The sequence below is a fragment of the Patiria miniata genome, unplaced genomic scaffold, assembly GCF_015706575.1.
Source record: "Patiria miniata isolate m_02_andy unplaced genomic scaffold, ASM1570657v1 HiC_scaffold_29, whole genome shotgun sequence".
NCBI lineage: Eukaryota > Metazoa > Echinodermata > Asteroidea > Valvatida > Asterinidae > Patiria > Patiria miniata.
In genome coordinates this window covers 19,867,274-19,884,330 of record NW_024037068.1, presented here as the reverse complement: position 1 = coordinate 19,884,330, position 17,057 = coordinate 19,867,274, and the positions used below count along the sequence as shown (strand labels likewise).

At 40.2% G+C, this 17,057-nt stretch overlaps 1 protein-coding gene across 2 annotated transcripts; it reads left to right on the top strand.

Annotated features, from left to right (window-relative positions):
• The first annotated feature begins 610 nt into the window (after window positions 1–610).
• LOC119735920 lies at window positions 611–16,806 on the top strand. Of its 2 annotated transcripts, XR_005272232.1 has the most exons (10): window positions 611–1,041; window positions 2,600–2,807; window positions 3,699–3,864; window positions 5,027–5,180; window positions 8,664–8,855; window positions 9,844–9,976; window positions 10,270–10,430; window positions 11,478–11,654; window positions 14,713–16,257; window positions 16,531–16,806. XR_005272232.1 is itself a non-coding variant. In XM_038209869.1 (9 exons), exons 2-9 carry the CDS (start codon window positions 2,627–2,629, stop codon window positions 14,860–14,862), a joined length of 1,314 nt encoding a protein of 437 aa, XP_038065797.1. In that variant the 5' UTR covers window positions 611–1,041; window positions 2,600–2,626; the 3' UTR covers window positions 14,863–16,806. The 2 variants fall into 2 exon arrangements, 1 of the variants encoding a protein (XP_038065797.1); XM_038209869.1 differs by having other exon boundaries at window positions 14,713–16,806.
• The last annotated feature ends 251 nt before the right edge of the window (window positions 16,807–17,057 follow it).

Below are 17,057 nucleotides of genomic sequence, written 5' to 3'. Positions count from 1 at the left end.
AGAAAAAATATGGGTAAAAAGGGCTATTTTTTCCCTCAAAATGAGGGATTAGTCCCGGATTACTGTTACGATTTGGAAGATGATTAGATCAAAGCGGCTTGGAATAAAAGAAAAAAAATCATTGTTCCCACCACTAGCTTTTTTCAGGAGAGATACAATTTTTATACTTGTGAATAAATCGTGGCCTTGATTTTGTTGTGTTTGTTTACTTCCCGTAGTATTTGACAGACAAAGTTATGGGGCAATGACAGTAATGCGCCTTTCCCCCCACCCCACCCTCGTGGGCTAGCTGCCCCACCCATGACGTTAGGATTGTCTCTTGTGAACTTGAAGTGACAAAATCCCCACCCCTCGGGCAAAATTTAAGTGGCAATCTCCGACACATACACTTATGCTTGGAAATACTCTTTCACATCAATGCAAGTCTTTGCATAGAGCAAAGAAAATATTATTGTCTTTGCAAGACCAATTTAGGGCGAATGCTTGCCCCCTACCTCCAGTGTTTCTGTGATGGCCGCGCCCCTTTTTGAGAATTAGACGGGCGCCCCGCTTTCGTGCAAGTGTCCATGTAGACAACACATGCTTCGTCTGGGCTTCTGTCATCAATCACGGCCTGTGAAAAAAAAGTAAACATTGGCCGCTACATGCAGTGGACACTTGTTGATCAGTGTTGATAGGGTTTCAGCGATGGATTTTGTGCGGCAGATGTTCACTGAACTCTGATTTGTATAAATACACGTGTGCCTTTCGCAGTGGTGAAAATAATGCACATTATCGATCTGAAATATGGAGATCAGATTTATCGTGTGTGTGCAAAAAGACCGCAGACGGTAGCGTGGGCAGTTTCACATTTTCTCCATCCGCATTGGCATTGTTAATCTGTTAATGCTGCACAGTGCACATTACACGCATTTCAAGTTGGCAGGCCGCACCAAGTTCAATTGCTGACTGCTTTACGTTCATTATTCAACCCAGGCTACTTTTGATTTTTGTGCTACCGATAATTCCTCATTTTGGGTGTGTAGACTCCTTTATCGCAAAGTAAGTAGACTTTTCACTGTAAACTAGCTGGAGTTACCCAGCCCTAAATTTTATCATTGGGCATGTTGGGTTGTCATTTAGGCAACCCAATGATAAAATTTAGGGCTGGGTAACTCCAGCTAACTGTAAACATGGAAAAGTAAATTAATTTTAAAAAGGAGTCTTTTTTATTTATTATAATTATGCATAATTAACGTTAATAATAAAAGTGAAATGTGTTTAAACAAAGTTATGTTAATGCCCCAAAATAAATAAGTGTGTTTGTACTTTGTTCAAAAATGTGATTCACTTGAAAAAAAAATAACTAATGGTAACAACTTTTTCAACCTATTAAATTTGTCTCAAAACAGTACTAGGACGCAACTTGCGTGTCACTTCCGCTGTGCAAAGCTATATAAGCCATTTCACCAATCATGAATGCACGAGATTAGTCCAAGTAACTAGGACTCTACGAATGGCCTTTTTTAACATTTGGACATGGTCGGGCGATAGTAGATCACCCGACCATGTCCAAATGTTAAAAAAGGGGATTCGTAGAGTCTAGTTACTTGGACTAGCATGAGATCTGCTTGACCACTAGTTCGCAAGAGATAAACAAAACAGTTAAATGTACACAAGTCTTTGAGGGACGTGGTAACCAAATCCGCATTTTGCAATTTTTTATCTAATCAAAAAGAAGATGGAAAGTTTTGTTTCGCACAAAGTTGGAGCATACAAAACAACTTAAACCATGGTGCCGTTAAAAACAATCAACATTCTGCATCTACTTCAAAACAAGAACTTTTCTTTGATTTTGTTGGTACTCCGCTGTGATTTTGCACGCATGTTGCGAACTGTTTATCGTTCGAAATTAAATCATTGAATCTGATGTGCGCACGCGCAGTTGAAATAGCGAAAAGGCTTATATGTTCAAGCATTTGTTTTCAAGTTGCCTTCTGCCTATATACTGCAATTCCTCTACTACTCAACATATAGCCCAGGTTGGACGACGTCTTTATTGCATAATGTAGGGAGGTAAGGGAGTCCACCTGGGCTACTGTACATGTAGCCCTAGTCTATGGCCCCGCACCGGAGTAGACTACGAGCATGACGAGCAAAGAGTCTACTCCAGTGGGGCCATAGTGTAGGGCTACTCCACATTGGTAGCTTTACTTTACTTTACTACATTTACTTCTAGAATTACAAGGCAGCCGTGTACCTTTTAATTCTAGAGGCAGGGAAGCCCATAGTTGGCTCATATTTGACTGATCAGCAAGTTCCCATCCATTTCTTCACCATTAATACAACTCTTGGAGTTTTGTTGTAAAGGCCAAGTGGTCAATGAATCACACCCAGTAACATGTGGAGGGCATTGCATGCGGCACCTCACTTGTCACTTTTTGTTGGCTTTGACTGTGAGCTAAATTGGAGTGGAAATTAGATAACCGTTATTCGGTTGGGAACAAAAATTAGGATTTATATCGCGGATTTGGAAATCTCTGAGTTTTCTTACCATTACTTTTGAGCTGTACTCTCTACCATGCCAAACGTCAAATTACATTTGATTAATTTTTTTTTGGTTGAACAAAATCTTCTGACAGCAAAAATGAAACTAGATATCCGTTCGCCCGATGCGTTGATTGTACTGACACTACTGCTGACGTTACTTCGAGATGCCTTTTCCGACGTTCCCTTCCCAAAGGACCAGCGAGAGATCAAGTTTCCACCCGATATTCCCAAGCCTCGGCCAGGCTCCAGCGTACCGACCGGCCATCTCAGACCATTCGGTGAGAAAAAGTGATGAGAAAAAGAAGTACTTTTTGATATCTCCCTCTTCTTTGCTAAGTTTAGTTTAAGTTTTTTTTTACACCATCTCTAAAATGCTTCTTTTGTTTGATCAGTCATAGACAGTCAAAAATCCAATCCTGTTCCCCTGCCACGCCTTTTCACAGGCTAGTCACCAACAGTCAGATCATATTTCTAGTAGGCACTTTGACAGTCAAATTCCATCAACAGGCAAAAGCAGGTGACTGGTAGGCACAGCTGGCTTATCAATCCCCTACAATCAATGAATGGCTAGGTTTCATAACTATCACAGCCAGTCAATCCTGCTTTATGAAGGCAGGGCAGGGTTTGAAATTAGCGGTAGCCCGCCAGCCAAATGCTAGTCAAAACAGCGGCGGGCTAGTCAAACTATTCCTTAACTAGCCCGGCTGGCGAGTGAAAAGTTATTGGGATACGGCAAAGATGAACGTACAGGAAGAAATAAATCATTACATTCAGAAAGAAAACCCCATCAATTTGTGTCTAATTTTATCAGCTGTTTTAAAGGGTTAAATTATTAGATCTGTTAATCCAAAAACACTGTCAAAATAGCCTCAGAATTAAGCCTGAACGTAAGCCATTTTGTATTTCAGATAAGAAAAAAATGCAGGCTAGTGAAAATGCCCGCGGGCTAGTTAAGAGTCCGTTTCAGTAGCCCGGCTGACTAGTGAATAAAAAAGTTAAGGTCGAACCCTGCAGGGAACACTCAACTGTTAAAGTCACTTGATTTATTTTGACAGCTGGGCTGGCCTTGTTAAAATTACCAGCCATAGAGAGAGGATTAAGGAAATTCAGGATCTGCCCTCGGTATCGCAGTCATAACAATTTTAACACTCTCCGTTTTCATATTTCAGGGTTCCAGAGAAGACCAGAGGGTCGCGTTCATGAATACAACCACTTCCTGCATCCCTTTGAGTTCTACGAAACTCACGTGAGTAAGCGGAAACCGGTGGTGTTTCGCCAGACCATCACGGACTCACCGGCTATGCAGAAATGGAGCGACGAGTATTTGAGGGAAAAGTGAGTAAAAGGGGTTTCAGTTCCGGTCCTATAAACTAGGCAGGATTTTGCTTTTAAAACATGGAACATATTTCCCATGCAAAAAAAAAGGTATGTGGAATTTAAAGCTGTCGTGGAAAAGTCATGGAAAGTTGTGCCGAGAGTCATTCCGAGGAAAAGTCATGGAAAGTCATGGAATCCTGTACAACCCATACGTGATGATGCATGCATGTATTACTTGGATACGGCAGTCATCAAGTTCACGACATACTTCCTCTTTATGCATGCTCTATGGAGTACCGAAGTGTGACGTCATTTAGAACCAGAAAACCAGAAAGTATAGTGCAAACGAATGGAGAGCGCGCGCGTGTTGGTTCACGGGCTGAATCACACGCTAATGTCTTTTACACGCATTTTGTGCGCGTGACGTATTCACTTCGGTACTTGTTTAACAGAGCCTGCAAGCTCCTACACATATGCCGCAACAACGTCTAATATATGTGAGCGTTCAAATTGTATGCGAGCCCGCGCGACAGCCAATCCGAGTGTGTGGTCATTCACAAAGATAAGCCTGGAGCCGTAGTGATCAAAATTACGGAAATCTGTAACCCTCCTGCTATTTAAACAGTCACAGACAGTCAAAAAGTCCATCCACTTCCCTTGCTACACTTTTAAATAGGCCAGTCACCATCAGTCAGATCATATGTCAAGCAAGCACTGTGACTAGTCCAACTCAGTCAACAGACCATGAACAGACAAAGCAGGCAAGTTGTGGGCACAGCTGGCTTATCAATTACCCACAGCCAAAGCAAAGCTGTATCGAGTTCCATAAACAGTCACGGCCAGTCAATCCTGCTTTGTGTAGGCTGGGAATTCTCAACTGTTGAAAACAGTCACTTGATTGATTTTGACTGAAAGGACAACTTGGCACAGATTGTATGTTTGCCTAGTTGAGCAAAACCCACTGCATATATGCACAAAGTATTGTTGGTTTTACGTAGATATTTCTGTCATTGCCGTATTTTAAGATCGAAACTGGGAGCAGAAAGCAACTCCCCCTTCCTCTGTAATATACTAACCAACCCCGCCTCCCCCTCCCCTCCATAAAAGGGCTTTTTCAGGTTGAAGTCCCCAAATCACCCCATTCCATATATTTATGATTTAACAATTTCTTTCCTTCCAGTTATGGGGACCTGGACGTTCTTGTGGAAGTCAAAAAGGAAAATCGGGAATTGCGGCCGAAGCGCATGAAGTTTGCCGAATTCTTGAAGCGCTACATGACGGACAGCGTGTACATTGTGTCTTTAATCCCGCAAGAAATGGCCCACGAAGTTAAAGTAAGTACATTTAACAACTTACATAAGAAAAAAAGTAAGACTGCTGCAAACTGCTTACTGACTGGATGGACCTGAAATATATAAATCTAAAAATTAATGTGGCCTGACGTTGCGAACTTAGCAAGTTCTTCTTCAGAGGCTAAAACAGAAATGACAGAGGTACATACATTAACATGGGGGTGCACACAAACCATGTGTTAATGTATACCTCTGTCATTTCTGTTTTAGCCTCTGAAGAAGAACTTGCTAAGTTCGCAACGTCAGGCCACATTAATTTTTAGATTTTTAAACTTACATAAGAAATATTTAGATACCTTTTTGGAATCAGAAATATTGCGGGCCACTTTATAGCTGGATACGATCTGCCAGGCATCTACGATTTGAGTGCTGTTACCCAAGTGCAATGTGCATGCGACATATCTTTACCGTCCATCCAGAGTTAGAAAGATTGACCCAGGCAAAAGCAGCCTTTAACGCACTGCCACTGTACGCTTGGCAATCAGACAATGCAGATGCAACGGGTTACTGCATGTTCCGATTAAAATTAGTCAGGTGTACTTGGTGCATTATGTATGCGAACCAGTACATGCCACTGGGCGTTTTAAAGATACCAGTAATATACAACATTAGCAAAATATGAAGAAAAAAAAACTACCAAATTATAATGAAATACCTTACTTGACTGTAAGTGAATGATAGTCTATAAGCATCCTGTGAAATTGTGGCAACTGGTGTGCTGTCCATTTCAAGAAAAGTGGATTTTTTTTATCAATTTCCAACGATGGTCAGTCGACTATTGTTGGAAAAAACTGACTTTTGTAAAATACTGCCCCCAATTTACCAAATTTAGTTTAATAGTTACCAAATTTAGTTTAATAGTTACCGAATTTAGTTTAATAGTGACACATTTTTTTTTGCAATCGGTTACACATCCGTGAACGGGTGGAAGCCAGCTAGTCTGGTTCCTCGACCTGACAATTTCCCGAGTTCTATAAATTGTTCTGTTTTGTCTGAAGTAGGGTCAGGGAAGCAGACTACAAGAAAAGTATTTTTTTTCTTCATTTTTCCAACATCCATTGATACAAAGCTTTAAACGGGTCAGTGAAACAATATTTGCTATAAAATACTAACCCCCCAAATCCATCCATTTCTGAAAATTACAGCAAAAGCGTATGTTGTACGTTTTGTATTATCTTTAATACGGTAGGGGTCAAAAAGAGCCATGTACTGTTCATGCATGGAGATCATAATCTGGAATCCCCAAAAAAAATTCTGCAAGAAAAAAGGAAAAAAAACAAAACCAGAAAAAAACAGAAAAAAAAACACGTGCTTGGGTTGAGACAATGATGTCGTGTCAATATCCTGACTTGCCACGTGTATTTATCCATTTCTGCACCTGTTGTGTTTTGTTACCGTGGCGATAATCAATAATCACTGCATGATTAAAAGAGAGAGTTCGTCCACAGCTGTTATTAAAATTGAGTGCACACGACACAGACATATTACAAGGCAGTTGCTTATTAAAGGGAAAATACAACATTTGCAAACATCAAAAAATAAAACTACCAAATCATTTTGAAATACCTTGCTGGACTGTTAGTGAATGACAGTCTAAAGCATCCTGTAAAATCATGGCACCTATACTGTCATTTTCAAGAAAAGTGGTATTTTTATATCAATTTCCAACGCTGGTCGGCCGACCAGCGTTGGAAAAAACTGGCTTTTTTTTCAAATACTGGCCCCAATTGACCATAGCACTTGTTTGCAATCGATTACACACCTACGAACGGGTACAAGCCAGCTAGACTGGTTCCCTGACCTTACAATTCCCCAATGTATGTAAACTGCTCTGTTTCTTCTTATATGGAGTCAGGGGAACCAAACTACAGGAAAATGATTGTTTTTCTTGGTTTTTATAGCATTTTCGAACCCAAAACCTCAAAAAAGTCAGTGTAACTATATTTGCTATATATATATTTCCAACCCCCCAATTCCATCCATTTCTGAAAATTACAGCAAAAGCAAATAATGTATATTCCCTTTAACAGTTGTGTGCAATCCAGTGACTGGATTAGTGCGGTTCTAGAAATGTCCTACTGTCGTATGACACGTGGATTTGTTCAGTTTTCCAACTGCATGTGTGCACATCCAGCTTGTCAATCTGGATTCGGATGAGCAATCAATCTTTAAGCATGCAAAAGCATTGAGGGTAATGAAGTTGGAAATACTAGAATGTATAGACTAAGGCCAAAAAAAAAAAGTCTCCGGTTTCTGGTATGGAGCTTGCCCAAAAACTGGTGCGGCGACGCGGCTTCTTTTTTTTTTGGTACCTGATTTTTTGCTTAAAATGTCGGCTGATGACTACAAATGGTGCCCGACTAAACTTAGTGCAAATATATGGGAGTCCAGAGAGGCCACATAAACCTTATTCTCGACCATAACCCAATCTAAAAACAAGTTAAAATTGTGCAGCAGCAGGATTCCAGTCAAACCAGTGAGTTTGGCGGTTTCGAGACATCATCTTTCATTGAAAAAAAAATGTTTTCATTTTGCCGACGCGCATGGCTAAGGCGACGCGCGCGCATACCAGAAACCGGAGACTTTTTTTTGGGGCCTAATCCGGCGAACCAAATTTGAAGCATGAGGTAGCACCATGTTTGCACTCATGCCGCACGTGTTCTTACAGACCTTTATCATGGTGCCACCATTTCAGTCATGTTCCCTGTATCCAGTAACAGTACTGGATGATAATGTTCTTGTTGTGCAAAAAGGAACCGAACTATTTTTTTCTTCCAGCCTTGTTTTGGTTACGTTAATTTGAATGGGAAAAAAATCAAGATGGCCGCAACATGATAATGGTCTATTAGTTGAAGGAGCCACAACGGAGTGCGTGCATATTACCTGACTAACCTGAGCACGACTCGCGTGAGCCTGCTGCCACCTCAGAAAATGGTTTAGTCTACATAAAAAAATCCAAAAATGTTGAGATTGCTTCAGGTTTAAGCAGTAATGTCCAATAATTTTCACCAAAATATGCCTTGTAAAATGAATTTTGTGAATTTAGAAGTTGGTTAGTTGTGTTCATCCTGTTTGTGTCTCCAACTCGTTTTGAAAGATTGGGCTTAAAAACTACTGTTTTTTTTGTTGTTGCAAGATTTAGTTGTGAAAATTACAGGGGTTTGTCTATAGTTAACGGAGTAGTCCCAACAGCGTTATTTGCCTGCCACTATTTGCAAAATATCAAGAGAGGGCGCTGTATTCTTCACGTGAGCAAATTGGCTTTGTTAGATAAACTTTAGGATTTGGTAACTTACAATGTACTTGGGAAAAGTCTCAACGGCATTTTTTCGCCTGCAACATTCTCTGCAGAAGTCATCTGAGGATGCTGTCAGGTTTTTCTTTGCTGTTATAATAACATTTTTGCCTGACACTGCCTGTAAAAGTCAATAGAGGGCGAGCTCATTTCCTTGTTTGTGCTCCCAGGTTCCGGAGAGCCTGTTGTGTGGGACGTTCAGACGGCGTCTCCTGGAGACCAATCTCTGGATGAGTAGTGGCGGGACAGCCTCTGTGATCCACTATGATGCCGATCATAACATCCACTGCCTGCTGGCCGGACGCAAGGACTTCATCATGATCGATCCCAAGTATTCCAAGGAATTGGAACTCACGGAGGAGGTATGTTAGATCGGGGTTCCGTTTGCCATTATCCTCATTCAGGCCGGTTTGAAACCGGCCAAGCATATATTTATTTCCTTATTTCATACATTTTTCAATGACCAGTAACTATCAGGTGCGTCGACCATATGGGCAAATCCATGGTGACTCGCATTACACTTTTTTGCCTCCTTTGACATTCTGAGTGCTTTGACCTTCGCAGTGCCCGAAACTACCTGCCTGTCACTTAATAATAATCGTAGTGCTTTTATAGCACTTTCCATCGTATCAACAATCTCAAAGCGCTTTACAATTATTACCCCGTCCATCAGGCCATGAGACCACACGGCAGCCGATATCAGCGCTCAATCGGTCTCCGACCCCCATGGCCGGGTACCCATTTATACTCCTGGGTGGAGAGAGGCAATTGTAGTTAAGTGTCTTACCCAAGGGCACAAACACCATGTTCCACTTGCAGTGCTGCCCCAAACCACCCGGGCACTCTATGGTTTTATGGATTCATCAGTGAATAAATACAATGTAATACAATGTAATACAGTGTAATACAATGTAATACAAGGTAATACAAGGTAATACAATGTAATACAATGTAATACAAGGTAGTACAATGTAGTACAATGTAATACAAGGTAATACAAGATAATACAAGATAATACAATGTACATGTAAAACAATGTAATACAATGTAATACAAGGTAATACAATGTAATACAATGTAATACAAGGTAATACAAAGTAATACAGTGTAATACAATGTAATACAATGTAATACAAGATAATACAATGTACATGTAATACAATGTAATACAATGTAATACAATGTAATACAAGGTAATACAATGTAATACAATGTAATACAATGTAATACAATGTAGTACAGCTGCTGATGGGTTAAAGTGTTCTGTGAAATGTTTAAACAATACATGAACGTTTCTATCCTTAATTTAATGTAATGCCGCACGTGCATTGTTTGTTTTCTGCTACACAGCACCACATGACAGGCTCAGGTTATTCCAAGCTTGACGTGGACATGATCAATCTCTTTGAGCACCGAGACGTAGGCAAGGTGCCATGGAGATGGAGCACGTTGAAGCCTGGTGACTGCATCTATATCCCTGCAGGTGGGTAGAGTGTACAGCTGTGGCGTTTATGGGTATTTTCTTTGTGTATTAATAACAATACTTACAATACCGGAGTTTTATAGAGCGCACGTATCTACCAACAATTAGGTACTCAAGGTGCTGTCAAATATGTCTATTTTTAAAGACAGGTAAATGAAGTTTATGAGAAATATGAGACCCATTATCTAGCACCTTTATAAAGGGTACACAAGGTGCTTCTCCTAGCGAATCCCTGTACCTCTGCAAGATTTACCGTCATTTAATTAATTTATTTTTAAACTTGATTTGCCCAGGCCACTTGCACCAAGTCCGTTCCTACAGCCGCAGCCTCTCCGCAACAATCCTGTTTGCCTCTGAGCCGACCTTCGACCAATCAGACTGTGCAGATGCGACCTTCGAATACACTGACCTGACCCAGGTCAGGGTAATGTGGACCTACAAGAAAGGCGATAAGGTAGGGTCCTAAGCCGCATCACAGCTAGCTGTTTTATGGAGTATGGCTACGACTACATATAGGTCTTAGATGGACATGTCTGACAGTTACTATCCATAGCCATACACTAAAATAGATGCCCGTTTTGGACACAGCACATTTGAGGTATACCGAACTTCCAAAGCTGACGACAGAACGTAATATTTTTGTGCCAAGAAGGCACTTAACAGACTTTACATAACTTTGAACAATATTTTTTACTTCTGAAATATTATTACTGAAATGAAAATAGTTCAATATGGGAAACAGTTCCATATGTTGCAAAGATTGCAAGCGCTCCGTGGTCACCAGAGAAGTTTGCATGAGCAAGAAAAGGCCTCTCCATGGTAATTTCTTGGTGATGCACTTTATTGTGAATTGATCTTGTAATACTACTGACCCCATTCCCAGTGGAACATTCCAAATGTTTATCACATTGTCAATATCATTGTCAGTCACATGGCAACCACATGTTGATCACACATCAGTCTACATCCATCACAAGTCAGTCACATGTCAATCACATGTCAATCACAAGCCAATCGCAGGTCACCTAAGTCTTAATGCAAGTCCAGAGCTGTTGAGCTGAGCTTTGACACAGAAACATTCCTTAGTCATTTGTCCATCCCACATTATTTGTGACCTTAAAACTGTTTATAATATGAATAAATAAGTGGTGCATATATAGCGCTTTATACCCAAGTTCTCAAAGCGCTTTACAATTATTACCCCTGTTCATCAGGCCATGAGACCAGTTTTTGCAGCAGCTCGAGATCAGTGCATTCTGGTCTCTGCCGTCACTGGTTCGCATTTATAATCTTGTGTGGAGAGAGGCAATTGTAGTGAAGTGTCTTGCCCAAGAACACAAGCACCATGTTTCCCATCAGGGTTTGAACCCTCGTACCACGGCACGAGTCGAACACCGTAACCATTGGACCACAGCGCTCCACAAATTGATTTGACCTCAATTCTGTTAACGCCATTTAATTTGAATGGACCTGTAAAATTCTCACTTTGTGGCATTTTCAGGTGATAGAAATTGGCTACATGGACACGGAGAACATCCGCAATGACATGATCTCACTCCTGAAGGAAAAGGACAAGTTGTCGGCGCACTGGTTCGGCCATTACTTCAAAGGAATGAGCGCCATGGAAGACGAAGAAGTGGCCACAGAAGACGAAGACATCCCTATAGAAGCATATGAGGTAAGCACAGAGTAGAAAAATAAAGCTTAGGCCCCCCCAAAAGTCGGTCTCTGGTCAGACCAAAGTTCTGGAAGTGCTGTGGCGATACTTTTTTTGAGGGGAGTTGTTACTTCTTTTTTATGCCCCGCGGCGAAGCCGAAGGGGCATACTGTTTCCGCCTTGTCCTTCCGTGGGTGGGTGGGTGGGTGGGTGGGTGTGTGGGTGTGTGTGTGGGTGGGTGAGCTTGTCTTACATACGCAGTGTGGACTTCCGAACAAAAGACGTCCACATAATGTAGGTAGCACCGACGTTGTGTGGACTTGCCCACGTCCACACAGTGTTTCCCCATTTCTGGAAAACAGGTTTAGAGGCATTTTTGGGTTAGGTTTATCTGTAGCAGAATGAAGAGAAACACTAAAGGGAATCATAGAAAAAAAATTGGGTTGAAAGAGTTTTCACAGTTTGAGAAAAATGAGTTTTTTCACTGGTTTTTCTTAACTACACGAAAGCAATGGAAAGTCCACACTAGTCATGTGAAACAAGGGTGGGTGTGTGGGTGTGTGTGTCCGGACAAATCTTGTCAGCGCGATAACTTGAGAAATACTTTACATATGAACTTCAAATTTGGTTTGTGGATTGTCCTTGGTAATCCTAAGAAGCCTTTTGCATTTGGGGCCGAAAGGTCAAGGGTCAAGGTCACAGTGGCTGAAACAATAGAAATTTTGTCAGCGCGATAACTTGAGAAATACTTTACATATGAACTTCAAATTTGGTTTGTGGATTGTCCTTGGCAATTCTAAGAAGCCTTTTGCATTTGGGGCCAAAAGGTCAAGGGTCAAGGTCACAGTGGCTGAAACAATAGAAATTTTGTCAGCGCGATAACTTGAGAAATACTTTACATATGAACTTCAAATTTGGTTTGTGGATTGTCCTTGGCAATTCTAAGAAGCCTTTTGCATGTGGGGCCAAAAGGTCAAGGGTCAAGGTCACAGTGACTAAAACAAAAGAAATTTTGTCAGCGCGATAACTTGAGAAATACTTTACATATGAACTTCAAATTTGGTTTGTATATTGTTCTTGGTAATCCTAAGAAGCCTATTGCATTTGGGGCCGAAAGGTCAAGGGTCAAGGTCACAGTGGCTGAAACAATAGAAATTTTGTCAGCGCGATAACTTGAGAAATACTTTACATATGAACTTCAAATTTGGTTTGTGGATTGTCCTTGGCAATCCTAAGAAGCCTTTTGCATTTGGGGCCAAAAGGTGAAGGGTCAAGGTCACAGTGGCAAAAACAAAAGAAATTTTGTCAGCGTGATAACTTGAGATATTCTTTACATATGAATTTCAAATTTGGTTTGTGGATTGTCCTTGGCAATCCTAAGAAGCCTATCGCATTGGGGGTCGAAAGGTCAAGGGTCAAGGTCACAGTGGCTAAAACAATAGAAATCTTGTATTTATTCTGAGATCATAGGGATTAGGGATTAATTCATATAAAACCTACAGAAGACACTAATGCTGTCAATGAACGTTCCATTTGACCAAGGTACATGTAAGTTGATGTTAGAGTGGTGTTATGTCATGGAAACAGTCACGGTTGCGGGGCATTTGTGTTTGTAAACACACCTGACTTGTTTTTTCAAGCTTTGATTGTACAGACAAGGTGGGTGGCATTTTCTTTTTTTGTGTCCTCATATACCTTGGCGCCTTCCATCATTTTTGCCTTGGTGCCCTCCATCATTTTGCCTTTGTGCCCTTCCCCATTTCTTTGTGCTCCTTGGTACGAAAATTTGAAGCGGTGCGGAAATAGGGGGCGCTGTTGTAGTTAATGTGGAAAATTTGACAAAAAATAAATGATTGACGCGCATGAACAAAATCGACGACTTGCGCTGACCAGAGACTGACTATTTTGTTTTTTTGGCCTTAGCAACTTGTTGTGCTGGGCAAATATGAGCCCAGCACCCGATTTCACAAAGCACTGCGACATGTTGTAACTCGAGTTGTGAAGGGTAGCTTCTAGCTAAGCTTCATACAATCCATTTCAAGAAAGATACGATGCTGGAATGCATCGCAAGTTCCTTGACAGCAGTTTGAAACATTTTACAAGTTGTGATGTGTCTTTTGGTAATCACACAAGTGATACTAAATATTTTAGTTTTTTCGATTCAAATATTTGATAAATGTGAGCGGTTTTGAGGAGATGATAAGAATGCCCACAAAGTAAATAATCGTATAGTTGTGTGGTTTTAACTGTTTGTCCAGTAAGACAATTTTGTTGATAGCAACCTTACATGCATGGTTGATTTTGAGCTTCCTGTAGTAATGTTAGCTCAACTTTCATCTTTAAAATCTGTCAAAAATTGCATTGTGGATATGTTGTCGGTTCCCCATTTTGTCAGTGTCTTTGTTCAAGGGGCTGCTAGTCAGAAGCCATAAACCTGTATATGCCATGTAGCCAGGGATCACGCCTGATGCTGGCAACACTCAATGCTGCAAACCTGGGAAATAGCTATAGATCTATACGATCACACGAGAGGAGGTACAACTTTTTATTAAGGGAATAAATGTGTGCTTAGCTGCGTTTTAAACACTATGTTTAACATCGGTTGGAGTCTGGGTGGGCAATTACTACCCCAGCTGAATCCAGAGGTCGCTGGTTTAAATCCCAGTGAAACTGGGATCGTTGCCGTGATCCCCAAGTTGGAGAGACACGCCCTATTGGCGACAGTGTTTTGTTTCACTTTTGTTCTTCTCCTTGGCAGCCCTGCACTGTCCACGTTCTGTCTTTCGTGTGTAGTGTTTACTTGGTTTCTTATTGTTTGTATATTCTTTTGTTTTAATATCAAATTTTATGTATTTATTGTAATTGTGTGTATATATGTCAATTTGCCAAATAAAATATTATTATTATAACTTTTTAACTTTTCTAAAGTTGAATTAACAACCACCATAGTGAAACACAGTGTTCACGAACGACTGCTGCAGAGCGCACACATAAAACTATGGTTTCACCGAGTTGACCTCCGAGTGACCTCACAACTTCGGCCGCATATTAAATCTCAATTTTTGTTCTCTCCCGACAGATTTTTGCCACCTTCGACACAGAAAACAAGGGGTACCTGACCCGCAAGCAGATCGAAGAGATCGATGTTGAAAAACTCAAGAACTTTGCCCGGGTCCTGGACCAGCCAAGCGGCCCGGTTGTCGTTGAGGTGGAGCATGATGAACTTTAACCTTTGACCTGACCTGTGACCTCATCAGTCACAAAGTCAACAAAAGCAATATTTGAGTACTTATATTTTGCTGCCTTGAGATAATTTTATTGGAAAACCAGCTCAGTACTTATTAAAAACTGTCTATATCGAATATTTTCTGTTCAAGCTTCTTTGAAAAAAATCTAGTATAAGTTTTAATTGATTAATTAGATTAATCGTTAGTGAGCTTCTATTTGGCATTTATGATGAGATGGTCATTATTAAGCAAGCACACTTTAAATTCTATGACGACGTCCACGCCAGGAAGAACAGGCCCACGTACTCTGAATGAAATTGGAAGTAATGGACACCATTTGCAAAAACTGGTGTTTTTTTTGCCAATTCAAGGAGCAACATGATAATAAATCTGAAGCAGGTCATACAAAAACTGGCAACATTTAAGCTCATAGATATACTTTTTTTAGAAAACTTTGAAGATGCATCTTAAATTTTTGTTGACGTAGTGCATAGGTTTCCGTTGCGAGTGGGATGGTTTGATCCTTACCATCACATGGAAATGATGGTAGTTCCTCTTTTCTCGCAAATGATATAGGTGCAACGACCTCACATGATGCTTGATCCCATTATTTACTTACATTTTTACAACCAAGTATAGGATATTTATGATACTTTGACAGTACCTTTTTATAATGTTTGAAAACCGTGTCCATTACAATGCCAGTCCCTTAGTCTGCTTTCGTGAATTGTGGCCAATGAGCAATTCTCATCTCTGTGCACCATGAAGATTTATTTATTTAGTACAAATCAAAAGTGCTTTCTTTGGTCTCATCCGATTTGTTCGTTATATTTTTACAAAGCTGTATGTGAATGATGCTGATTCTGTCCTCATGTCAAATGTTTTTATGGTAAACGTGCTTCCGATTTTTAGACTCTTTTTACAGAAATGATTTATTTTAGACCTATATATAGCCTTTATATCGTAGAGAATTTAAGGTGGAGGTTGCAATAAAGTAGAGTTCACGGGGGAAAAATTACACTAAATTCTGATGTGTTTTCCAAGACACTGCATATGCTTTGATTAAAAAATATTATCAACATTCCTAAAAAACATTCTAGTTTTGTCATGATCAAGAATAGGGAAGGACAGCACTATTGTGTTGAGTGTTGACTACACAGCCATACAGTAAACAATGATAATCATAGTTAAAATAATTTGAAGGGTACATTTTTGCTGTTTTCGAGGTGAAAGTTGTAAATAGCATGGGGTTGAAATCTCAATAAGTCAAACATCAGGGGAATGGGCTCAAATTTTGAGTTAAGCAGAGTTTTGAGTTAATAAATGGATTTTCTTTTCAACAACAAGTGACGGGAATAAGGTCTTACTTTGAGTGAGAAGGGTTTTTGAGTTAACAGGTTTTGACTTATCGAGATTTCACTGTTCCTGTAAATTCCTTTGACACGCTGACGAAGAAATATGTTTGAAATGAAATAATGAATTGTTGCAGAATTAAAGTGATGTTCATGAATTTACAGATTGCAAAATCATTATAGTCTTTTTAGAAAAATCGGCTGTATGTCTTTGCTTGCCAACTATTAACAATTAATCTTATTACTAATTGGGCAAAACTTACAACTATGTCAGCAAAACATTTGGCGAAGTTTTCGACTTGTCGAGATTTATCGAAGTTTTTGACTTATCGAGATTTCACTGTACCTGTAAATTCCTTTGACACGCTGACGAAGAAATATGTTTGAAATAAAATAATGAATTGTTGCAGAATTAAAGTGATGTTCATGAATTTACAGATTGCAAAATCATTTTAGTCTTTTGGAATGAAATCGGCTTTATGTCTTTGCTTGCCAACTAGTAACAATTAATCTTACTGCTAATTGGGCAAACCTTATGTCAGCAAAACATTTGACAAAGTTTTCGTGTACAAAATATATTTTCCTTTTCTTAAATACAGGCCGAGGTTTTATTTATTGAACTTTTATAACTTTATAAACTCCGTATCAGCGCGCTCCTCCCGCCAAATAATTGCCCTGTCGACCTGCTGAGGCTGATGCCGCACTGCACGCTGCAACTAGGCCAGGCCGTGACAAGCGCGCGCAAATATTTTAGGCCCCTGGGAAACTTGTTGCTATTTTTAGAAACATAAATGTCGGTTCCCCTGACTGCTTTACATGGTGAGCTGTGGGGAGAGAAGCCAAAC